Source organism: Phascolarctos cinereus, unplaced genomic scaffold (assembly GCF_003287225.1).
Source record: "Phascolarctos cinereus isolate Bilbo 61053 unplaced genomic scaffold, phaCin_HiC Scaffold_4;HRSCAF=312, whole genome shotgun sequence".
Classification (NCBI taxonomy): domain Eukaryota; kingdom Metazoa; phylum Chordata; class Mammalia; order Diprotodontia; family Phascolarctidae; genus Phascolarctos; species Phascolarctos cinereus.
Window position 1 is genome coordinate 82469652 of NW_027555847.1, and position 26666 is coordinate 82496317.

Consider the following 26666-nt stretch of genomic DNA (forward strand, 5'->3'; position numbering starts at 1 on the left):
GCCAGAGAGTAGAATAAAGCCTTGCTGGGCATGGCTGGAATAATGGCTTTGCAGATGCTCATGAATCAGAGCATGGGACCCTAGGATTGGAGTTCCGGAGATGAAAGGGTTAAGTCTTCACAGCACAGTTTCTGGTTCTGGCAGTGAGGCAGCTGACTGCCATAGAATTATCGTGCCTCAGATAAAATAAAAAAGCAGGGTGACAAGGTCTTGAGATCTCAGACAAGGCAACAGTAACCACAGGTGTGGCTAAAAAGGAAACTACATCGTGCTCAAATAATAAATAATTTTTAAAAAATCCATACTTACTATCTATGCACAGAAAGGCATAGCATTTAAATATTTGAAGATAAAAATAGAAATACATGGAAAAACTATAATAATTCATTCCTTTGCAAGCTAGACAAATCTAAGAAAAGTATAAGAAAGAAGTTAAGGATTTAAGTATAATTTTAGAAAAGATAGATGTGACATGATAGATCTTTTGTCTTGAATGAATGAGAATCAAAAGGAGTATGCCTATTTATCAGCTTTGTGTGGTACTTTTATAAGAACTGACTATTTCTAGGGCATAAAAACTCAAACAAGTACAGAAAAGTAGAAATATTAAACACATCTTTTACTGACCACAATGCAATAAAATTGTAATCACTAAAGAATATTTTATGTAAGGAGGCAAATGCAAATGGAAACTAAATAATATAATCCCAAATAATATATAGGCCAAAGAACAAATCATAGAACCAGTAAAATCAAAGAAAATGACAACAATGAGACAACATATCAAAAATTTGAGGATGCAGCCAAAGCAGTAATTTGTGAAATTTTAGCTTCTAAATACTAGCAAGGTTGGTTTATTAGTCTAAGGGCTTATCAAAGGCAGATTTATCAAATTGGACTTTTGGCTTAATCACCATTTTTACTCCAGGAAAATGCCTCCCCTCATCCTATCCCTGTTGCATTAAATAAAAATTATTCAAAATATTTATGTGTGCAATTATTTAATTATACTATTAGGAATGAATTTAAAAAAACCAAATGATGCTGTTGTTCAGTTATTTCAGACATGTTTGAACCTTTGTGACCCCATTTGGTGTTTTCTTGGCAAAGATACTAGAGTAGTTTGCCATTTCCTTCTCTAGCTCGTTTTACAGATGAGGAACTGAGGCAAACAGGATTGAGTGACTTGCTCAGGGCCACAAAGCTAGTAAATGTCTGAGGCAGGATTTGAACTGAGAAAGACGAGTCTTCCTGGTTCCAAGCTCAGTGTTCTATCCATCGTGCCAAAAAACCCGAAAACAGATAGAAACAAACAAAAATGTTGAAACAATCAAAATAGATTGGGAGCCATGGATCTTTCCTAGATCAGGCAGACAAAAGTTTTCTTTCTCTATACAGAAGTCAAAACCTAAGACTCAATCAACAAATATATATTAAACACCTACTATGTGCCAGACAGTGTGTTAGATGTTAGGGGTAGAGATACTAAGAATGAAACAATTCCTACTTTCGATGAGCTTATATTCTAATGGAAGAGGTAACAATTGCATATTAAAAATAAATAGTTATATACAAAAATATAACTTTATAATACATATACACACAATAATTAAATATAGTATACTAAGGGTGGGGTGGCAGCTAGGTGACACACTGGACAGAGCATTGGACCTTGGAATCAGGAAGATTCATCTTCCTGAGTTCAAATCTGGCCTCAGACACTTATTAGCTGTGTGACCCTAGGTACATCATGTAACTCTGTTTGCCTCAGTGTCCTCATCTGTAAAATGAGCTAGAGAAGGAAATGGCAAACTGCTCCAGTATCTTTGACAAGAAAACCCCAAATGGGATCATGGAGAGTTGTACATGACTGAAACAATTAGGCAACAATACAACGGGTGGGAAGGCATAAGCAGTTAGGGGATCAAGAAAAGTTTTGTGCACAAAATGGTGCCTCAGCTGAATCTTAAAGGATAAGAGGCTCTTTTTGAGATATAGGTAAGGTGGGAGGGCATTTCATGTATGGGAGACAGCCAGTAAAAAAGCACAGAGATGAGAGGTGGAACTCAAAAGAACACAGTTCTGGTGCCTAGATTCATCTCTCCCACCCCCAAGTAGAGAGGGAAATGTATTAGCCACTGTTGGAATCCCAAGACTGAACTAAGATAATGAAGATAATGGCTTGACCCCACCATGCTACTAATCTTCCTCATCTGATTTTGACTTTTCTGGCCTTGCTCTATTTGCTGCTGTGCCCCTTGATCAGTCTGCTCAAACTGTGCCTCCCACTCCTCATTTGCCCCTGTTTCTATCCCTCACTTGCCTCTAGGCTTGGTTCATGCCCAAAGCATATAATCTCTTTTCCTTACCAACTCTCCCGGAGGTCCTCCGCACCCCCAGCCCCAACCTCCTGCTTTTAGGGCCTTACCCCTTTGGGACATGTCAAGAAGGCTCAGGGAAGTGTAGGGAGACATGTATGTGTGCCTACTATGTGCCTCAATGTTAGAAGGATTGTGAGAAAACAGGTACATTAATGCATTGTTGGTGAAGCTATAGATCAATATAACCATTTTGGAAAGCAATTTGGAATTATGCAAATAAAAATGAGTAAAATGTCCATATACTTTGACCTGGAGAATCCACTACTAGCCTAGTACCCCAAGGAAGTCATTGATTTCCACACTGAGGGAAATTTTGGTGATTATAAAAAACAAAATATATCAATAAAAATTTATTTATTTTTAAAAATCGGTTTAGCAAAACTAACATATCAACCATTGTTAAAAAAGGATAAGGAGGAGTGCACCAACCCCCAGCCCTGAGGGCTGTAGATTCTGGTATTTTCAGGAGATGGCTAGGTTTCCTTGAGCACCAGAACATGGAAGCAATGTGAAAAGAGATCTAGGATAAAAGGGATTTTCTTAAGTGTACCACTTAATTGTACAGTGCAGTGAAAAGGGAGGCCAGAGAAAGGTAAAGACTGGGGAGGACAACAGAGATGCAAATGTAGGGAGAGATAGCCAGACAAAGGCAGTTTCATCTAAACAGAAAGTGGTCTGAATCACTGGGACTAGAGAAGCAAGGTGAGGTAAAGGAAGGAAGCATGTATACAGTGCCTACTATGTGTCAGGCATTGTCCTAAGTACTTTACAAATATAATCTCTCTAATATAGACTCAAGAAGCTAAATTCGCTAACTTAGTCATAGACCATTAGCTATACCAAGAATAGAGAGGTGAAATCTACCACATAGTTCTAATTAGAGTGTTAACTAAATGCAGATCCTGACTCAGAAGGTGGGGGAGTAAATGGGGAGGGGTGGATAGGACTATTTGTTTTGACAGGAAACAGCTACATATCATAATCATTGACAAATATTTATTGAATGTTTATTCAGTAGGAATAAGTCTGGGGCACACCCTGCCTTCATCTCCTCCCCTTTATTTAGGCTATTCCAGGGGTCTGGACTGTTCATTCTTTTCCAATTCAGTTATTGGATTCTTCCTGTCTTCTAAAGTTCAACTCAAATGCCATCTCTTCCAGGAAGCCTTCTCTGATCCCTGTCACCTGTAAGCTCTTTTCTCTCAGACTTCATATAGTACTTTGTTTCTATCTCCCTGGTGGACTTATTTTCTTATACAAGATATATATATATATATATATAACCATGTAAGATACACATGTCCACATGGATTGTCTAAATGTGTAGACATAAAGCTTGTGGGATTTATGAATAGATACAACTTTTTCATCTGGCCTACCTCTTTTCTAGGGAGATGGTGGTTTCCACCTTGAGAGTAGCAGGAGAAGGACCTCGGCTGGGCACTTGGTCCTTCCCTCACCTATCTCCAAGATGAGTGCCAGAGTAGAATTGTATCTATCTACTGCCCCCCTGTCAAATATTGCTGGTCTAGGGGGTACAAGTAAGTCTCAGAACTAAAACTGCTTCATTGGTTGCTTGTCCTCAGTGTACACGTGTCAGCTGAATTCACCAAATACTAGCCACACAAAAGACCATAACAAATAACAAATAGGAAATATATAGTCTGTAACTGGGAGGGCAGTAGTGCCCTTAATAGTGGTAAAGAAATTAGGAAGAGGAGAGGACCTGGGAGTAAAGACAATGGGTTCTGTTTTGGACATGTTGAATTGAAGATATCGATGGGTCATCCATTTGACACAACCAATAAGCAGTTGGTGATACAAGACTGGAAATAAAGAGAGATGTTAGAGTTGAATAAGTATGTCTGAGAATCCTCTGAATAGAAATAATAATTGAATTCACAGGAGCTGATGGGATCATCAAAGCTAGACGGTGTGCAAGGAGAAGGGGGCCAAGGATGCTTGAGGGACAGCCAACAGTTTAGTGGGCATGACTTGGAGAAAGATCCAGAAAAGGAGACTGAAAAGGAGGGAGAGGTAGAAGAAGAACCAGGAGTGTGCAGTGTCACAAAAACCTGGAGAGAAGCGAGTATTCAAGAAAAGAGGGTGGTCAACAGTGCCAAAGGCTAAAGGGAAAGCAAGGATCATGAGGACTGAGAAAAGGCCATTAATTTTGGCACTTTGGAGAGAGCAGTCCCAGTTGAATGATGAGGTCAGGAACCATACTGTAGAGGGTTTAGGAGAGAGTAAGAGGCAGCAATTGCCAAGAGGAAACAGAGGCACCAAATATGGAAAGCTTTCTCGAGTGGTTTAGCCATAAAGGGGTGTAGAGATACAGAGTGACAGCTACTGGAAATGTTCAGATAAAATGAGGATTTTTTTAAGGCTCAGGGAAGAAGCTAGCATGTTTGTAGGAAGTAGAGAAGGAGCCAGTAGACAGAGAAAGATTGAAGTTTAGTCTTAGGGGGTGCAGAACCACTGAGAATCTTGAACCTAGAAAACTTTCCCTGTGAACTAACCCTGTGAGTTAGGAAGTGGCTCCTGGTGTTATGAATATTTTTGAACAGAAGTGAATTGAATGGACTTTGATACTACAAAGTCTTAATTTTTATTGAATACATGGCTTCTTATTCCCTTTATCACCTTCTCCTCTTCCCTCATTGTTACCCAACCCAAGCACTGGAGCTGAGAAAGTTGTATTGAGTGGACCCAGAAAGGGAGATCTCTGGGTGAGATAGTCTGACCCTATGGGGGCAAAGAGAAGCTATGCTAGATTTTCCACTGAGTGTGTAGGGAGGCGGAGGGTGGGGGAAGGGAGAGGAGGTATTTCCTAATAGATCAAAGGCCCTCTGGGAGTTGGGTATTGGCAGTTTATCCTGAGCTGTTGGCTGCGTTTGGCCAGTAAACACACATTACCTTGGAACCAACTTCCTGGAATATATAGGAGTAGGGGGTGGGAGAGGAGCCAGGGGAGAATTGGGAGAGAGGTGAGTTACTGATTCTAAATTCTGGCCCCTCCCTATCCCTGCGTAGTCAAAATGGAGCCTGCAGCACATGCACTACTACTCCCCATTCTCTTTCTTCTTCTGGCCTCCCTCAGCCCCACCATTGCCCAAGAGGTACCTGTATGTGCTCATGAACATGTATGACTATATGTTTGTGAGAGGGTGCGTGTACAAATGTGTGAATGTATGCATTTGTGGACATATGCGAACATAAGACAGCATGAGTGTGTTTTAGGGGACTTGGGGGAGAATGTCATGAACCTAGGAATAGATATCTGATAATGAGTGTATTCCGGATATTGGGGGTAGTGTTAAATATCCCAGGAAGCTAGTGGGTTGTCTTTACCTGTCTACTTCTGTAAAAAGAATCACAGCAGAACTTCCAATGAGTTTGGTAGGTGGGGGAGGTCTGTCTATGGACATGGAAAAGCTTTGACATAAGCCCTGGACATGTGACTTGGGCCTAGCTTTCTTATGGAGAGAATTGCAATCCCTTAGGGTAGAGGAAGGAAAAGTTCTGCAGGTTTCACCCCCCAAACACTTCTGTCTTTCACCACTTGGGCTGAGAGATTAGCTGTTGGTGAGAGATTAGAATAAAATATCATTCTCCCTATCTTTAAGAGGTCCAGAGAGGTTTGACAATTTTCCCAGGGTCACCCAGATCTAGATTCCTAACATATCCCAGCTTTCTATGCCAAAATATGTTCCTGATTTCCTCTTCCTAGACTTTAAACTATATCACATCTGTACTTTGCTACCTGATGCCCAGAGTGTGCAATGGGACTTGTGAATAGGCTAGTCAGGGTTAGTGGGAGGGGGGAACTATCAAATATTCTCCAATTTTGTTTCCTCATTCTGGCAATCCCATTGTAGGATGGTATTGATCTGGACAGTCTCACTGTGGACTCCAAGGTCACATTGCGCTTTGCCCACACCACCATCACCAGCCGTGTAGTCAATAAGGCAAAAGAGGCCCAAGAGGCTATCTTCCAGGTGGAGTTGCCCAGAAGAGCCTTCATCACTAACTTCTCCATGTAAGTACTGATCTTGGATTGCCTACTCCCTCAAATTCCCCTCTTCTCCCTAACACCCCATCACCCCATACTCCAACCTCCTTTGCTCCGTATTTCTGTCCATGAAAGGTATAAGGAGCAATATTTATGACCTAATGTATATACACCAATGTTCAGAGCAGGGATAATGGATAGAGTGAACTTGACATTTTAGTACAAAGAGATAGATATATATGACTTCATTTAACTGAAAGTGGTTTGGTGGAATAGGACTCATGAGTATTGCATTGCAAAGCATACCTTGTTGAAAAGACATGAATCTGAAGGTCTGCATCTGCATGAATGTTGGTGAAACCAGGAGAAAAATCTCGGTGCAGAGTATTTGGATAAGAATAAAAGAAGAGGTAAAGAGAAGTGGTGCTGCTGTGGAAATTGCTAGAGACTGCCTGGCCAGATAGAGGGTATGGATGATACTCCACTGATGGTAATTGCTTAGATTTCTATAGTACCTTATGGTTTAGAAAGTGTTATCCATACGCTCATTTATGCCTGTTCAATTTCATCTTGTTAGTTTCATCCTTCAACTGTTTAAGGTACATGTTGCAGATATTGGTATCCACATTTTATAGGTAATGAAACTGAGGCTCAAAGAGATATTAAGTGATTTGCCCAAGATCATCTTATAAGAAAGTGCACTGACTGATCTTGAACATAGATCTAATTCTAAGTAAAGTGCTTTTTCCTCTCCACGAGGCTGCCTCCAGAACACAAAACTGCTATAGAGGCAAGGCAGAGCCGTAGTGAGGAATGCCAATTGTCTCTACATGGTCAGGATGTCTCTTTCTGCTAGAAGCAGACTCTAAGAAATTCTTCATTTGCCTGAAACTTTTAATCACCCTGTTCTGTTCAATATTTATAACAATGACTTGGATGAAGACACAGATGACATTTTGACACCTTTATAGGTGGCAGACACCTGGGAGGGATAGCTAAATATGCTGGACAACAGAAGAACCAAGATTTAAAATGATCACTATGGCTTAGAAAAATAGGCTGAGACTAACAATATGAAATTTAGTGGGGATAAATGAATGCTTTGAAACTTGAATTGAAAAAAAATCAGGTATACAAAGGCAGGGTGAGGATTAAATGCTAAAAATCATCTGAGATCCCAAGATCAACAGAAATTAACATAGTTGCCCAAAATGATGACACAATATTCAGCTATATTAGGGGAAGCATTGGTTCCATAATGAAGAAGAGGGCAATTCTGTCTTTTCTTCTGGTCAAATCACATCTGTAAAATTGTTTCTACTTCTGGGAACCACATTTTGGAAAGGACATTGATAAGCTGAAACATATCCAGGGGACCCAGGATGGAGGAAGAGGAGGAGGAGAGAAGAAGGAGGAAGAGGAGGAATATGGGGGAGGGGGGATGTGGAAGGAGGAGAAGAAGGAAAAGCAATTGGAGGAAAAGAAGGAAGAGGAGGAGGAAGAGGAAAGAGGTGGGGGAGAGAAGGGAAGGAAAGGGAAAGGAAGAGAAGGAAAGGGAAGGGAATGAAAAGGAAGAGGAAACTCTTAGGCAGCAACCACATTGAAGTGACAAAGAAAATGAGCAGCCATTGAAAGATGCAAGAAAGGAGTGGCTAGTGAGGTGGGAGGAAAAGCATGGGAGTGTAATGTCTGTGGAAAGCAAGAAGGAGAAAGCATCCAGGAGATTATAAGATCATAGATTTAGAGCTAAAAGGGACCTTAGAGAAAATCTGGTCATTTTATAGAATTTAAAACTGTTGCCCAGAAGTTAAGCGAGCTACGGCATTCGGGGTAGGGCATAAGGAGGCAGGGAAGGTGGCGTGTGTGTGTGTGTGTGTGTGTGTGTATTCATGCATGTGTGTATGTGAACCTATCCAGAACACAGACTCTTCTCCCTTTCCCCACCCCCACTTGCTGTTCTTTCTCCTCCTGTCCTGGAGTTGGTTTCCAAATATTTTTTCACAATGTTTGCAGTAGATGGAGAACTTCTGGTCCATTGTTTTCCACCTAACCAGAACTACAAGAGGAAAGACGGGGATGAGGGAAAAGGGTGGACCTGAGATAAGTAACAAAAGGAAATGTAGGCAGGTGGGAGGGCATTGTAAAAGGTCCTCTGGGAAAGGATAAAGAGGAGGACTCAACTTCGAGACAGAATCTCCTCTGACCAGGATGGAGTAAATAATGTCCCTGCTCAGGGGCAGAAAGACGGACTCGGTGATTTTGGGACGTCCCTTTAATGTTGCTCATTCCCTAGGTCCCATAGGGGCGGGGAACAGGTGGCCTCGAGGCCACATGCGACCCTCTAGGTCCTCAAGTGCGGCCCCTTGACCGAATTCAAACTTCACAGAAGAACACAATTTGTTCTGTGAAGTCTGGATTCAGTCACAAGGCTGCACTTGAGGACCTAGAGGGCTGCATGTGGCCTCGAGGCCGCAGGTTACTCACTCCTGCCCAGGATGAGGGCCTCTGATTCTATAGCCGAGCTGGAGTGGAGTTGGGGAATTAGGGAGAGGAGGGGGAGTCATGTCAGGCCCTTTACAGAACCTCAGCATCTCTCTAGGGTGGGCAACGATTTAATCTGCTTGTAATGAGACCAAGGTCTTGCCAGGATCTGACCTAGCAGAGATACTTAGCCTCGGGCTGGGCCACAATGGGTACACCAGGAACATGTAGCATAGAAGCTGGCTAGGATGTGGACCCTCCAGGTTGGGACCCCCTGACCAGATATCCTGTTGACCAAACCCTTCTACTGGATGATCTTTCTTCCCTTTGGTTTCAGAAACACCATTCTCTCATGGTTCACCTGCCTCTCTGTAGAGCTAGAAATAGATTATAGAAGGTCATTGAATCCCTCTCCGTTTATATATATATATGTGTATATATATACATATATATATATGTATATATGTGTATATATATACATATATATATATATACATATATATATATATATACATATATATATACATATATATACATATGTATATATATGTGTATATATATACATATATATATATATACACACACACACATATATATATATATATATATATATATATATATATATATTATATAATATTATATATATATATATATATATATATATACTTGACAAAGTGTTTCACCAATGTTGTTTCATTTGGCAGTTAATGAAAAGATTGCTGGACTTAGAGTCACAAAGATCTGAGTTTAAATCCTGCCTCAGATATGAACTAGCTGTGTGACCCTCAGCAAGTCATCTAACCTCATCCTGAAAAATGAGAGGGCTGAGCTCAATGACTCCTAAGGTCCTTTCCAGCTCTGAATCTGTGATTCTATGATCACAAGGTCTGGTCATGTCTTTTCTTGACTTGCTTTGTTATCTAGGGTCATATGACCTCTCTGGGCTGAGGGCTTTTTGTCCTCTGAAACAGGAAATTAAGGAAATGTTTGTCTTGAGCTTACCCACAGCAGAGGTGCAGCTGGAGGGGGCCAGGATTTTCCCTGGACCCTCATCTCAACCTCCAGGGGGGCATAGATCCAGGTCTTAGAAAGGAATTTCAGCTAGAAGAAACCTTAGAGATACTCTGACCCAACCTTTTCATTTTATGGATGGGGAGATTGAGACTCAGATAAGGCAAAGAACTTGTATAAAGTTTTGGTGACAAGACTATTTCCTGTTCTCCTTGTTCCTTGGCTCAACTTTGACCCCTAGTTCAATTATAACCTCAATTTAGGGGAGGGGGAAAGTCCAGACCTCTCCACACCTCATCTCTCATCCTTGTCTGGTTTTTATAATTCTGATTTTACTGTGTCTTGGACCCATCAAACCAATGGTCCTTTTGTATCTGTTTATATATTGTTTGCATGCCAATAGTTTACCAGGCATTCTCCTCTTTGGAAGTAGATTTATTTTCTCCTATGGAAGTGACCCAAAGACCATCCACTCCTTTTTATTTGGCACATTGCATGCTCTTGATGTTTGTTGACTAACATCAACATCCCCAAATTGGCATTTTATCTTCCCTCTCACTGACTTTGTACTAGCTCTATATCATACCTAGAATCTCTCCAACCTTATTTCTATCTCTCAGAATCTCTAGCTTCCTCCCTCTCTCCCTTAGCCTCAATTAGATCTATTTTGCATCCAGAATTATTGTGTATGGTTGTAACTTAGTGAACAATTTGTTGTACAGTCTGTGGTGCAGGCCATGGGTATGGTCTTGCTAAATATCCCAGGTCTCATGTGCCTCAGTAACAGTAGCAGCCCACACTAGCTCATATTTTGCCTTCTGTTGGGCCAACAGAAGACAAGCTGTCAATTTGCAACTAACCAGTGAGGAAGTAGAATAAATATTTTACCCACCAGGTATTCCTGCCATCAAAAGAGTGGTCTTATGTGGTCCAGTGAAAGTCTCTGAAATCTAGGCAGAAGATTCCCTCTATGCACATAGACCAGTCACCCAGCTCTGCAAACTGGTACTTTAAATGGTTGGATCAGGAAGAAAACCTGTTTTCTGAATTTAGACTACAGGATGATGAAATGTGGCTCCAAATTATTGGAACATTATAGGTCTAATACCCACTCCCACCCAGGCAAGAGGGGATAGTATTTTTCTTTTCTAAGGGACAGCCCTATTTCACTTGAAGCCTAATGAGAACATAACTGCTGATTAACTGAGACTGTGGAATGAGAGGCTGTATACCTTCACAGGGGACTTAATTCAGTTACTTATAGACTTTGAATGGATGGGGGAGGAAGAGGAAGGGTAAGAGAAAGAGATAGAGACAGAGAAACAGAGATAGAGATGGAGAGGCAAAGACAGAAATAAACCCCACATGGAGTATCTTGTTGCCCTTATCCCGTCTGCTACCCTCATTGCTAAGTCAGCTCCCAAAGTAAGGCTACATCACTCTCTCAGAGTTCTAGGGGTAACCCAGGGAGTTGGGTCATTCTTTTAAATGCTTTCTTTCAAATGGGAGCTTGAACTGCCATTCCATTATGTTCTCCCCAATATAAATCCCAACTGCAGCTAATATATCCCCCATATTATTGTTCAACCCAACTATTGGTGCCCCAGTATTATTTAGCCAATTAACACCAATTAGCTTTTACAAAAATATATTTATTGAGAAGATAGAAAAACAGAACTACAAAATAACCCCTCCCCAAACCAGGGGCACAGTTTCCCCATTCCACTTCAGTTCTCTGGGGAGAATGGACACACACTTAAAATGGCTACCTCAAAGCATTTACCCCCTTCCAGTTCATCTCTGAGTGCAGCATAGTCCTTCCCTTGCCTGCAGAAATCAATAACGTGATATCAATCTATTGCTGGGCTTAGTCAAGCAGGACTTCAAATCTTACCAGTCTCAGCTGCCCCAAAAATCTGACTTGGAGATACTGGACTTGGAGACCTGATCGGGGTGAGGGGCAGGGAAACTTGCAGCCTCGAGGCCACTCCCCACCTGGAGGCTTACAGCAGTTATTACCTCTTCCATCTAAGGCAACCAGGGAGAAAAAACCAAGGTAGAATCATTGGGGCTTTTTGTAAGCGTTCTCAGTTCCAGCTCAGAAAAACCTTTTCTCCACGATGAAATTAGTGAACAGTAGTCAACGACAACCTGGGCACACTGTGATGTGGAGAGCCAGCCCCTCTATTCCATGTAACCACACACTTCCAAAACCAAAAATTAGTCTATGCTCCCAGGACTAGACCCTCACTGATCCATCCTCCATTACCAATGAAAATCTATGGATCACCACCACACCAGATCTGAGAATTTTCCCAACTCAATTTTAACCCTCTCCTTTTTCAATATACAAGTGAGTAACTTTTCATGGCCACATAGTTTATTAGACATGGCAAAAGTTGGAAAGGTAGCTGATAAGTGTTCCATGCTCAGACTACCACATTCAGTTGTCTCCCAATCCCTCCTGCCACAACTGCAGGTCATGAAAGGTGACTAAAGGAAGAGAGGTGTTGCATGAGTTTGGTGTGTGTGTGTGTGTGTGTGTGTGTGTGTGTGCTAGACCCTAAGCTGGGTGGACCCTAGAACTTAAACAAGGCAAAGGTGATGAACAGAGTTGTATCTGTCTTCCCTCCCCTAGCTTACTGCTCCTCTGTGTTCCAGTCCTCTGCAATCTGGATTTTGTCTCAACAGCAGTGATGCCTGAAATCTTAATCAGTAGCTTGCATCTCTGCTCCAGGTTTGGAACTCAGCTCTATTGATACCAGATACTGCATAGCCTGTAATGTTGGCAGTCTAAGGAGCCTGATTCCTAAGGCTCTACCACATGTCAGGCAGTCTCTCTAGAATGGGGAGATTGTTGGTAATCTTAGGGAAATAGAGAAGTCTCTTACACCCCAGTTTCATTCACCCATTTGATAGCCAAATTAGCTTTTGACAAAGAAATATTTACTTGAAAGGTATAGTAAGACAAACTTACAAAAAATTTCCCCCCAACTTGAGAGCTACAATCCCACATCACCTCAGTCTCTGGGTTTGACTCAGTTTGTATATAGCATCATCTCAATGAGTTCCAAATCCAAAGCCCTCCATGGGCTCTAGTCCTGACACCCTGGCTCCTTAGGTCTCCTTAAGAGGCTTCTCCTTCCTGGCATGGCACCAATATTCTCCCTCAGAGATTGCCATGGCTCTAGTCTGGTTACTTCATCACCTTTGTCTAGAATTGAAAAAAGAACTAACAAAACAGACCAAAACCCAAGCCCAATTCTTAAGGCTACAGGGCCTAAAAGAGAGAGGAAAGTGAACCAGCTTCCCACATAGCTCAGTGCATGATGTGGTTCAACAGGACCTTCACATCCTGGAAAGACTGCAAGACTCTTCCACTTTGGCAGTTCTAAAGATACAGCCTGTTCTGTGTCGCCAGCAATCAGATAGTGCACCGAACGGGAAGGTGTGAAATAAACGTGAGACATGGGCCAGGCGGAGCAGTAAAGACTGACTCAGTTTATTCATCTGAGGGTACAAGATATATAGAGAAAATCTAGCCTAACTTCAAAGAGTCCTCCCCGTCAGACACCCCCCAAAACATCTGCTGAGGACGTGACAGCATACATTTCCTCATTATCAGGGTTCCTAGATTGGGTTGTATTTTCCAAGGCTTTCCCAGGCGCCTTGGCGCCTCCTGCATAGAGGAGTGAATGTGTAAACCTAAGGTTCAAAGAGTGAGAAGGAATGTCTCAGATGCCTCCCTTGCAGGGGGAGATTTGGAGAGCCCTGCTTTCTAAATAATTGAGCCCTGTGGGTTAAGACTGGGCAAGAGTCAAACTCTGTCCTGGATCTTAAACCCAGATCAGAGTCTTCAGAGCCGGCCCTCAATAGTTCTAGAGATGCAAACCAATAAAAAGAGGCTGCTCCCATCCATCTCCTCCCATCCAGTGGTAGAAGAATACAAAATGTCTTCTCTGAGAAACAGATCCCCACTATCTCTCACATGGGTGCTGCTATGTTAGATGATTTGGGTATGGGCAGCAAAACCCTTATATAGTTTCCCCATTAGCAACTGCCTACTGAACTGGATGTCCTCTGGGCATCTCAAGCTCAAATGTTCAAGACTGAACTCATTGTCACTTCCTTAGAACCCTTTCCTCTTTTCAACTACCTGATTTCCATTGAAGGCATCGCCAACCTTCCACCCAGTCCCCCAGGTTGGTAAACTCAAGAGTAATCCTTAACTCTGCCTCTCCCACCATTGCTATATCCCATGTTATGTCCTATCAGTTGTCAAATCTTACCCGTTCTACCTCCACAACCTCTCTCCAATTGGAATCACAATGAACCTTCTCTCCTCTCACACAGCCACTACTTTTTTTCAAGATCTTGTTCTCTCTGGTCTGGACTGGTATGGTAACTTCTAACTGATTTCCCTGCTTCCAGTCCCTTCCCTCTTCCATCCGTCTTCCACACAGCTACATAGGTGTGTTGGAATAATTATCACCAAGCACGTGAGCAAAGGCACTAAGATGCACAAGGACAAGGTGAGATTAGGGAATAGTGAATTTCTTTATTTTGGCTGCAGCTGGACAGATGTGTGGCAGCCAGAGTATGGAGGACCTTGAATGACTGGAATGGAAGTTTTTTACTTTATTAAATCAGCAAGAGGGAGCCACTAAAAGTTCCTTGAGACAAGAACACATTAAGAAGATCAGTCAATGAGCATGTGTACGATGGGTTGGGAAGGGCAAGACTGGAGGCAGGAAAACCAGTTAGGAGGCTCAATCAATAAGCATTTATTTAGCATGCCCTATGTGCCAAGTCCAGTGCTAGATACTGGAGTTACAAAGATAAAATGGAAACAGTCTTTGAGGAATTTACATTCTGTCAGGGAAACAAACACATAGAAATATAAGTTAAAAGTATTACAAGGTAGATACAAAAATTTCAGAGAGGGGCCAGTTACTGGGGAGGTCAGGAAGGGCTTCATGTAGGAAGAGGCATTTGAGCCAGGCATTGAAGGGATCTAAGATTTGCCTCTAAGAGTCAAAAGTGGGGTAAGAAATACTTTCTAGGCATGGGGCATGCTGGGAGGCAGAATGTTGCATACACACAAGAGCAGAAGAGCAAATGGACGAGTTTGACTGAAACAGAGCTTTGTGAGGAGGACCCTGGAGGTGAAGTCTATAGCCAGATGGTGGAGGATTTTAAATGATAAGTAGAAGAATTTGTATCTGAACCATTCTGAACAAGGAAGGACAATCTAACATAGTTAGGTTGCATTGTGTATGTTAAGTAACATGATAGGTCAGAATCCAACCTTCTCCCTCCTCCTCTGTCCCTCCAGCCTCCTTCCCCAGTGCCCCCAGCTCTTGCTCCTTCCCTGAGGCTTCTCTATGACCCCCTTCTCTCTCCCTCCCCAGGATCATTGATGGTGTGACATACCCAGGGGAGATCAAGAAGAAGGCAGCTGCTGAGGAGAAGTACAGCTCAGCTGTAGCCAGGGGTCAGAGTGCTGGAATCATCAGGTAAGGGTCTGTGGCAGGGTTTGGGCTGGAGCAGCTGGGGGATCAGAAAGTCCCACACAGCCAACCCCCTGCCTGAGAGCACCTCTTGCCCTGCCTGTCTAGCCCGTGGCCATGGCCACACTGACAACAACCCCTACAGAACCCAGCTCTGCCCAAGCTCCCCCTGTCCACCCTGTCCATTCCCGGTGGCACTAAGGAGCCCACCTCCCACCCAGGGCCACAGGGAGGAATCTGGAGCAGTTCCAGGTGTCTGTCAATGTGGCCCCAACTGCCAAGGTCACCTTTGAGCTGGTCTATGAGGAGCTGTTGAAGAGGCAGCTGGGGAAATATGAGCTGATTCTGAAGGTCCGGCCCCAACAGCTGGTCAGACACCTGCAGGTAATAAGCCTTAAGACTCCTCTGGGAAGGCTGCCCTGATTCACTCATTCTGCCCCCCACCCCCACCAGACAGAAGTCTGTTTCTCTCCCCTCATCCCCAGCTCCCAGCAGGGGCTCCCTGGGACCAGAGGCTCTTCCTCCTCAGATAAGGGGTTCCCTGAGCAAGCTTACCCCCTCCTCCACCTTCTTCTCATGCCTTATCCCCCTCCACCTCACAGATAGATGTCCACATCTTTGAGCCTCAGGGCATCAGCTCCCTGGAGACTGAGAGCAGCTTTATGACCAAGAACCTGGCAGATGCCCTCACCACGACACAGAACGAGACCAAGGTCAGATGCTGAGACCTGGGGGAACAGAATGGAATAGTCTGGGCTCCATCCCACATAACCCAGTCCTCACCCCATCTGATTTCCAGAGGCTTGGGGTGTCTCAGACTCATGCAGATAGGGAAGCTGAAGTCTAGAGGTGAGGGGACTTGTCCTAGAGCCTAGTTTCCTCATTCCCTAATTCCAGTGCCCCTTCTCTGGGCTCAGCCCTAGGCTGGGGGTGGGGGAGGAACCTCTGATCCCCAAATGTAATGGCCACAAGTCATAACAGGGACAGGAGAAACTGAGGTAGGATGGGATAGGGAATGGGCAGGTCACTGTGATTACCAGGTTGTCAAGCCCCAGGGAAGGACCTTCCAGACAGTAGAGTCAGTTCAGCATTTCCATTGGCTTTTGGCTAGGGCCAGCCCTAGAGAGGGAAGAAGGGGGTCCCAGTGAAAAAGATTATTCACTATGTAGCCCATGCTTTCTCTCAGCCTGTGCAGCTCTTGGGCTACTGGAAGGACTTGTGACTCCTTCTGGCTTCTCAGGCAAGTTCTCAGCACTAGCTTCTCCTCCAGGCTCACATAGTGTTCAAGCCATCTCTGGCCCAGCAGCAGAAGGAACCCGGGAAGCTGGACACGATTCTGGATGGTAACTTTATTGTCCGTTATGATGTGAACAGAGCCACTGCTGCAGGGGACATCCAGGTGAGTGCTGCAGGGGCTTGGCCATGAGAATGATGGGGTCTGGGAACTCTGTGGGAAGGAGGCAGCTTCCAAGCCCTTCCCATCCTAGCAGCACCAAAAACCTTTGGAGAACCAGTACATCCAAGGTGCTGAGATATGTACCGAGCAGCATACTACATAGGGAGACACAGGATGTGCAGTCCAGGGCCCCTCCCTGAAGAAGTCCCCAGTCTGAGAGAGGCATGACATCTGTACCTTAGTGTGCATTTCCATTTTATCTATGGACATTGCTTGCTGTGTGTCTCTAAGGAAATTCCCTCCTCTGCCTGGCTTTTAGTTTTTTCTTCTGAGCAATGAACAGTTGCACTAGATGACCCCAGAGGCACTTCCCCTCACTGATGTGAATCAGTGTGGTAATCTGTTAAGTGGTGATAATAGTCCCCACATGACCTACCTCAGAAGAACTATCTTTTTAAACATTCATATATCATAGGTACATGAGCTGTTAAGATTGTCAGGGTAATACTGAGAGATCAGGGAAGGCTTTGCTTAGTTGTCAGGCCTTGGGTAAGATTTATAGAGGAGCTGGGAGGATGTTCCTGGTCTGAGAAGGAGGGAAGGATTCAAAGAGAAGGTAACTTACTAAGCTTAAAGACCCCCATGTTTCATCAGAATGAGGAAGGGTGGTGGCAACAAGCTTGATCCCAAACCTACTCTTGGCAAAGGAGGTGAGATGGGCTGTGCGAGGTATAGCTCTGACCCACAGTTGTCCCCACACTGCAGATTGAGAATGGATACTTCGTGCATCACTTTGCCCCAACAGGGCTGTCTGCACTACCTAAGAATGTGGTCTTTGTCATCGACAAGAGTGGGTCCATGTCTGGTAGGAAGATTAAACAGGTAAAAGGGCCACTTCAGACAAGGGAAGACTCAAGTTCACCACAAGCCACTCCTTTGTCCCTCTGTCCCTCTGATGCACCTTCTCTATCAGCCTCAGACCCAGAGATGACCCCACCCCTGCCACCAGGTATCAGAGAATAGCCTAGGTGGGAAAAGAACCATATCCTCTAGGCTCAGATTCCTATTCCCTAAGCATTCGGCCCCATCTCTCCTTCCTGCTTTCTGAGTCTCCTTTCTTCTTAGACTCAGGAAGCCCTGGTAAAGATCCTGAGTGATCTCAAGCCAGGGGACCAGTTTAACTTGGTCACCTTCAGCGGGCAAGTGACCCAGTGGAAACCAGCACTGCTTCAGGCCTTAACTGAGCATGTGGAGGAAGCCAAGAAATTTGCCCACAGTATCCATGCACATGGATGTGAGTAAAGAATCAGGGCTCCAGAGGGTGGGCAATATGGCAGGCCTCATGTCTCCTAGCCTGGCTGCTTAGCTGAAGGCTTGGGAGGAATCTAATCAGGGAGACCCACCGAACAGCTGTGGAGAAGAAAGTTGGCATCTCCTTAACCTCATTCCTAGCTGGACCCTGGCCCTATTTCCCAACCCCATTAACCCAATAGGACAATCAATTACTTTATGATCTACACCCTTCCCCAAACTCTCCCAGCTCCTCCTCCCCTTTGTAGGCCCCAGTATAAATCACTGCCTCAAGCTAGACTGGCCAATCTGAATAGATTCCAAATGTTCATTTCAAGTTATTCTCTGTTCATTGAAGCAAGCCCTTGACCAAGTCCTGAACAATGATCGAACTATACTCCTCTAACCTGTCTTGGTCTCTTGTCCACCCTCCCTTTCTAACTTATCTCTCAGCTTCCAGCCTCCATTGCTATCTGCTGGGCTTCTGCTCCTGGACAAGCCTCCATCCCTCTCTTCCTCCCAGGCCTCCCACCATCCACCTGTCTCAGTCGGTAACAAAGCTGAGGCAGGTGTGAGCAGATTTTTCTCCCCAGCAACCAACATCAATGAGGCCGTCCTTGTGGCTGTGAAAATGCTGGATGAGAGCAACAGGAGGGAGCAGCTGCCATCAGGGAGTGTCTCCATGGTCATCCTGCTCACAGATGGGGATCCCACTGAGGGTGAGGTGGGGGTGGGGAGGGTTCTTCCTACTTGGGCACCTACTTCCTGGGGTGTTCCTTAACAGTCTATGTGTCCTGGGAGCTCTTGATCTGGGGACTCTTTCCCAAGATAAGAGAGTAGCAGTTTAGGGGAGACAGAGGAGAAGATCCTGGCCCTACCCACAGAATACACACAATCTAGGAGAGACAGAGGAGAATTAGAACTAACTAGCCCTTGCTAGCAAGGAATTCCCAGCTTGAGTGAGGAGATGAGATTCGCATACATGAGACACACATGGGAATAAAGAAGAGGACAACACAAGACAGACAGAGGGCTGTTGTCCCCAAGCTCTTTAGGAGATCTGATGAGAGGTGGAAAAGTTAGAGAAAGTCTCATGCAGTGTGCTTCAGAGAAGGTATGTTAGAAAGGTCAGCTGCCTTAGCTTTCACATATGTGAAAAACAAGAGACTTGAACTAGATGGCCCCTAATGTCTCTTTCATCTCTTGTTCTACTACCATCCTTCTCCCTCCCCACCCCGCCCCCAGCATAAAAAAGCCTTTATTCATTAGATTTAGGAAACTCAACTATTGTCTCTATAAGAAATCAAAGGTTAGGGTTAGGGCTCTGTGTTAAAATATTCCATGAAGTGGCATTTTTGAGGTACAAAGAAAATGAAGCTTGAAATGCACAGTGTTTGATTTAGCATACAAGGCTTTTCCTCAGGGTGGCATCTCTTGCTTTCATTAAGCATCTGCATTTCTCCTGAATTTGTGTTTGCATGTCAAATTTCCTACTCAGCTCTAGTCTTTTCATCAGAAATGCTTAAAAGTCCTCTGTTACCAAAAATACCCATTGTTTTCCTTATAGGATTACACCCATCTTTGCAAAGTGCATTATTCTTAGGTGTAAACCTAATCTTTTGTCTTTTGAAAATTTAGATTACAAGACATTCTCTCATTTAAGGGAAAAGCTGTGTTTCCTCGGTGCTTGAACTGGTTCTTTTTGCATGTTTGCAGTATGTTCTTTGATGTAGGAGTTCTAGCTTTTGGCTATGCTATTACTGGAACTTTTTCTTTTGGGGTTCCTTTTTTAATTAATTAATTTAGTTTTAGTTTTCAACATTCACTTCCACAATATTTTGAGTTCCAAATTTTCTCCCCATCTCATCACTCTCCCACCCCAAAATGGCATGCATTCTGAATACCACTTCCCCTAATCTGCCTCCCTTTTATTTCTGCCCTCCTCCCTGCCTTCTCTTATCCTCTTCCCCTTCAATTTTCCTGTAGGGCAGGATAGATTTCTATACACCATTGCCTGTATATCTTATTTCCCAGTTGCATGTGAAAACAATTTTTTTTAACATCTGTTTTTTAAAACTTTGGGTTGCAAATTTTCTCCCTTTCTCCCTCCCCAATTACCTTCATTGAGAAGTCAAGCAATTCGATACAGGTTATACGTGTGCAGTCATGCAAAACACTTCCATAGTAGTCATGCTGTGGAAAACTAACTATATTTCACTTCATCCTATCCTACCCCATGTTTATTCTGTTCTCTCTTTTGACCTTGTCTCTCCTTAGATGTGTTTGCTTCTAATTACCCTCTCCTCCAATCTGCCCTCCCTTCTGTCATCCCCCTGCTCTCTTGCCCCCTTCACCCCCTATTTACCTGTAGGGTACGATAGATTCCTATGCCCAATTGAGTGTGTATGTTATTCCCTTCTTAAGCCAAATCTGATGAGAATAAGGTTCACTCATTACCTCTCACCTTCCCCCCCTCCACTGTAAAAGCCTTTTCTTGTCTGTTTAATGTGAGATAATTTGCCCCATTCTACCTCTCCCTTTCTCCTTCTCCCAGTATAATCCTTGTTCACCCCTTAATTTTATTCTCCAGATATCACCCATTCATCTTCAACTCACCCTGTGCCCTCTGTTTATCTATCTATCTGTCTATATATACATACACATAATTTTTTCCCTCCAAGTACCCTAATATTGATTAAGGTCTCATGAGTTACAAATATCATCTTTCCATGCAGGAATGTAAACAGCTCAACCTTAACAAGTCCCTTATGATTTCTCTTTCTTGTTTACCTTTTCATGTTTCTCTTGAGTCTTACATTTGAAAGTCAAATTTTCTGTTCAGCTCTGGTCTTTTCATCAAGAATGCTTGAAAGTCCTCTATTTCACCAAATATCCATTTCCCCCCCCTGAAGGATTATGCTCAGTTTTTCTGGGTAGGTGATTCTTGGCTGTAATCCTATCTCCTTTGCCCTCTGGAATATCATATTCCGAGCCCTGTGGTCCCTTAATGTGTTATCTTGATTGTGTTTCCAAAATACTTGAATTGTTTCTTTCTGGCTGCTTTTGATATTTTCTCCTTGACCTTGGAAATCTAGAATTTGGCTACAATATTCCTAGGAATTTTCCTTTGGGGATCTCTTTCAGGAGATGATGCATGGATTCTTTCAATTTCTGTTTTTCCCTCTGGTTCTAAAATATCGGGGCAGTTTTCCTTGATAATTTCTTGAAAGATGATGTCTGGGCTCTTTTTTTGATCATGGCTTTCAGATAGTCCAATGATTTTTAAATTGTCTCTCCTGGATCTATTTTCCAGGGCAGTTGTTTTTCCAATGAGATATTTCATATTGTCTTCTATGTTTTCCTTCTTTTGGTTTTGGGGTTTCTTGGGGCTTTTTGGGAGAGCCCAGTGCTCTTGATGCCTCCAGACAGAAAGCATTGCAGGCAACACTGGTCTCAGGCCCTTCTCTGGTCCCACTGGGAGACTACTGGTTCATTTGCCTATGCTAGTGGTCCCCTTTCTTATTGCCCATGGACTATTGACTGACTTTTTGTATAGTTCTAGGATGGATAAAGTCACTTACTGAAGTTTCTCATTGGATTCCTCGATTGTTATCCAATCTGGAGTGAATTTCAGGTTTTTGCTGGAATAGTTATGGGAGAACTAGGTAGTCAGCTTCCTTTCAAGCAGCCATTTTGGCCTTAAGTTCTAGTTGGAAACATGTCTCTTGCCTTCTCTGGGCCTCAGTTTTACCATTTCCACTCTGAAGTAGGGTTGTTGTGGAGGAGATTTCTGTTCATATGGAGGTGGAGGCATCAAGGTACACTGGAAAGAATATTGGTTATGCAGTCAGAGGACTTATATTCAAATCCTACCTCTGATCCTACCTGTGAGCCTTAACAAGTCATTTGACCTCTGTGGGCCTTAGTTTTCTCATCTATGAAAGGAGGGGCTTAGAGTAAGTAGTTAGTCTCAGAGGTACCTCCCAGCTCTGACCTTCTATGATTCTAGTTTAATACTCACCTGCTGAATACCTAACCAATATTTCCCTCTGCCCTCCCTGCCCATTCATTATTGCTACAGGGGAGAGAGATCCCCAGAAGATTCAGGAGAATGTGAAGGCAGCTGTAGGTGGCCACTACTACCTCTATTGCCTGGGCTTTGGCTTTGATGTCAACTATGCTTTCTTGGAGAAGCTGGCCCTGGAAAATGGTGGGGTGGCCCGGCGCATCTATGAAGACTCAGATGCTGACCTGCAGCTCCAGGTACCAGCACCTGGCCTTTGGGATCCCATGGGGAGACCTCCCAGGGGAGGTCATGAGTACCCTTTATGTGAGGGACGCTACATCAGATAGAATTAGAGGGGAAAAGAGGAACCCCCAGCACCTTGATTCCTGTGTGACTATGGACAAGTCCTTTCCCCTCTGTAAACTTTACTTTCCCTTTTTTGTCCAATGAAAGAGTTAATTGAACTAGCGCTTCTTAAACTGGATGCGGTCTTGACCCACAATTTAAGGAGTGTGGAAGGGGTTGTGAGTCGGAAAAGTTTAAGAAGCCCTGTGCTAGACCATCCCTAAAACCTTGTCTAGATCTAAAGTCCTACAGACCCCAGGCAGCTGCCCTGCCCACTGTGCCTCAGTCTGCCTTAATCTCTCCCTTCCCTCCCAAAGGACTTTTACCAGGAGGTGGCCAACCCACTGCTGACCATGGTGAAGTTCCAGTACCCAGAAAATTCTGTGGAGATGCTCACTCAGGACAGCTTCAGGGTCTTCTTCCAAGGTTCTGAGCTAGTGGTGGCTGGGAAGCTCCAACCCCAGGCCCAGGATTTGCTCTCAGCCCAAGTCAAAGGCCAGTTGGTAAGTGAAGCCCAGAAATCCTTAGATGGGAGAGCCTTGGTCTGAGAGTCAGGAGATCTGGGTCCTAGTCATGGTTGTGCCTCTGCCTGAAATTATTCAATCTATTCATCATCCAGTCTTTCCTAAGCCACAAGAATTCCCTTCCCTGCTTTGTGCCCAGGTCGGTGCTGCTCATTGGCAGCTAAGTGTGGAGAGAAGCAGGTCTAGGTTCTGCTCTCAAGGAGCTCAGAGTCTTGGGGGAGAGGGATGAGAGGAGATGACAGAAGGACCCAGGCCCAGCTTTCAAGGACTGGACAGTTAGGCAGACCCAATGTAGCTACTAACCTTGGCCAGCTGACACTCTGTGAGAAGAGAGTAGAAACAGATCTGGGGCCTGTCTTTAGCAAACAAAAGGAGACAGAGAAGGAACAGACAGTTTCTGTTTTCAGAGAGCTTATAATCTGAGGGAGACAGCACTCACCAAGGAGTCCACTGGAGAATGACAAAGTAGAAGCTAGAAAGTATGGTATGAAGTCGAAGGAGAGAGAAGTCACTGTGGATGGAGTAGGTAATAAATGTCTCTTTGGAGAGAGAGGACTTCAGTTGATTTTTTGAGGATTAGTAGGACTTGAAAAGATAGAGGAATTGGACCTAGATCTCAGAGGCCCAGTAGCCATCACTGCCTTTCCTAGAACACGTTTTGAAAAAATGTTTGTAAGTGTTTAGAAAGAGCTAAGAGATGGGGCAGCTAGGCGGCACAGTGGATAGAACACCGGCCCTGAAATCAGGAGGACCTGAGTTTAAATCTGGTCTCAGACCAAACACTTGACACTTACTAGCTGTGTGACCCTGGGCAAGTCACTTAACCCCAATTGCCTAAAAACAAACAAACAAACAAAAAAAAGAAAGAGCTAAGAGCAATAAGGTGCTAAGCACTATATCGTTAGGTAAAAACCCTAATGGCAGTGTGGATTAAGAGGTCATGTAAGACTGACTTCATTTTCATCGGGAGGGATGTTGTAGATAGCACTCCTACTCAGGTATGGGTTGGGTTTGATGCGCCTTGAAGTCTTTTCCAACTCTGAGATTCGCGTAGTTGAATGACATTCTCTGTGAGATGAGTCTCAGGGGAGAGCAAGGGCAATATTAGAGGGTGTGGACAGGGCCAAGCCCAAATATTCCTTTGTCCCGGCTAGACTGGCTTAGTGTGATCTACCAAGGCTGGGGAAAAGGGCCATTAGGTGAAAGGAACAGAGATGTGGACAGCAAGTTCCAGGGCTGGTGACCCAGCTTGTCCAAGGTTTGAGAGGAGGAGAAGACAGTCAAATATGGCTCTCAAATGCACCAGAAACAGTAATTTATTGATTTAAGTGGCTAAGATGTTAAAGGGGGGAAAGAAGGGACAAGCCAGAGCTACACAGAAAGAATTTAAGGAGCTTTCTTAAAAGAACAGGGGAAGTAGTAATGCAAAAGACCTTGTATTTGTTTTTTTTTAATTTGTTTTTATTTCATCAAATATTTCCCAATTACATGTAAATGTTTTTTTAACAATCAATTTTTAAAAATTTGAGTTTCAAATTCTTTCCCTCCTTCCCATCCTTTCTAAGAAGGCAAGTAATTTGATATCAATTATACATGTAAAGTCATGCAAAACATATTTCCATATTAGCCATGTTGCAAAAGAAAACACAAACAAAATAAGACAGTAAAAATAAATTTTGTTTTAAAGTGTGCTTCACTCTGCATTCATAGTTCATCAGTTCTCTCTCTGGAGGTGGATAGCAATTTTCATAATGAGTCCTTTGGAATTGTTTTGGATCACTGTCTTGGTAGCTAAGTTTTTCATGGTTGATCATCCTTACAATACTGCTATTACCATGTACAATGTTCTCCTGGTCCTGCCCACTTTACTTTGCATGAGTTCATATAAGTCTTATAAGCTTTTTCTGAAAACATCCCACTCATTCTTTCTTATAGAAAAATAGTATTCCATCATAGTCCTATACCACAATCTGTTCACCCATTCCCCAGTTGATGGGTTATCTCCTCAATTTCCAATTCTTTTCTTCCATAAAAAGAGCTACTATAAATATTTTTGCACATGTAGGTACTTTTCCCTTTTCTTTGATCTCTTTGGGATACAGACCTAGTAATGGGTTAAAAGGCATGTATAGTTTTATAGCCCTTTGGGTATAGTTCCTAATTGTTCTCCAGAACGTTTAGACTAATTCACAACTCCACCAATAGTGCCTTAGTGTCCCAATTTTTCCACATCCCCTCTAGCATTTGTCATTTTTTCTCTGTCATGTTGGCCAACCTGATAAATGTGAGGTGATGTCTCAGAGTCTTTTTAATTTGTTTTTTCCTAATCAATAGTAATTGAGTATTTTTTCATATGACTATAAATAGCTTTGATTTTTTTCTTCCGAAAACTGCCTGTTCATATCCTTTGACCATTTATCAATTGGGAAATGTCTCTTATTTTTATAAATCTGGCTCGGTTTCCTATATATTTGAGAAATGAAGCTTTAATCAGAGAATAGTGCTGCAAAATTTCCCCCCAGTTTCCTCTTTTCCTTCTAATCTTGGCTGCATTAGTTTTGTTTGTGCAAAAGTTTTAAAATTTCGTATAATCAAAATTATCTATTTTACTTCCCTTAATTCTTGCTATCTCTTGTTTGGTCACAGACTCTTTCTTTATCCATAGATCTAACAAATACATTTTTCCATGCTCCCCTAATTTACTTATGATATCATCCTTTATGTCTAAATCATTTATCCATTTTAGCCTTATCTTGGCATACAGTGTGAGATGTTAATCTATGCCTGGTTTCTGCCAAACTGCTTTCAAGTTTTCCTAACAATTTTTATCAAATGTTGAGTTCTTACCCCAAAAGCTTAGGTCTTTGGGTTCATCAAACACTAGATTACTATTGTTATTTACTATTGTTTATAGTTTGTGTAATCTATTCCACTGATCCACCACTCTGTTTCTTAGCTAATAGTAAATTGTTTTGATAATTACCACTTTTGTAATATAATTTGATACCCAGGACTACTAGACCACCTTCCTTAACATTTTTTTTATTGATTCCCTTGATATTCTTGACCTTTTGTTCTTCCAGATGAATTTTATTACTATTTTTTTCTAGCTCTATAAGATAATTCTTTGGTAGTTTGGTTGGAATGGCACTGAATAAGTAAATTAACTTAGGTAGAATTGTCATTTTTATGATATTGCCTTGGCTTTCCCACAAGCAATTAATGTTTCTCCAATTGTTTATCTTTATTTATGTGAAGAGTATTTTGTAATTATGATATAAAATCCCTGGGTTTGTCTTGGCAAGTAGACTCCCAAATCTTTTATATTGTCTGCAATTATTTTAAATGGAATTTCTCTTTCTATTTCTTTCTTCTCAGTTTTGTTGGTAGTATATAGAAATGCTGATTATCTATGTGGACTTATTTTATATCCTGCAACTTTGTTGAAGTTGTTAGTTGTTTCAACTAGTTTTTTAATTGATTCTTAAGGACTTTCTAAGTTTACCATCATATCATCTGCAAAGAGTGATAGTTTTGTTTCCTTATTGCCTATTTTCATTCCTTTATTTTCTTTTGCTTATCTAATTGCTGTAGCTTGCATTTCTAGTACAATATTGAATAATAGTGGTGATAATGACCATCCTTGCTTCACTCCTGACCTTAATGGAAAGGCTTCAAGTTTATCCTCATTACAGATAATGCTTGCTGTT

At 42.9% G+C, this 26666-nt stretch overlaps 1 protein-coding gene across 1 annotated transcript in view; it reads left to right on the forward strand.

Moving 5' to 3' along the window:
• The first annotated feature begins 5395 nt into the window (after positions 1-5395).
• Positions 5396-26666, forward strand: part of LOC110197545 (inter-alpha-trypsin inhibitor heavy chain H4-like) — a 31644-nt gene continuing 10373 nt past the window's right edge. Inside the window, 11 exon segments of the mRNA XM_020971555.2 lie at positions 5396-5500; positions 6260-6420; positions 15297-15401; positions 15617-15779; positions 15998-16108; positions 16666-16794; positions 17557-17673; positions 17917-18085; positions 18675-18800; positions 22163-22344; positions 22750-22935. Coding sequence (XP_020827214.2) covers positions 5420-5500; positions 6260-6420; positions 15297-15401; positions 15617-15779; positions 15998-16108; positions 16666-16794; positions 17557-17673; positions 17917-18085; positions 18675-18800; positions 22163-22344; positions 22750-22935 — 1530 coding nt within the window. The 5' untranslated portion in view covers positions 5396-5419.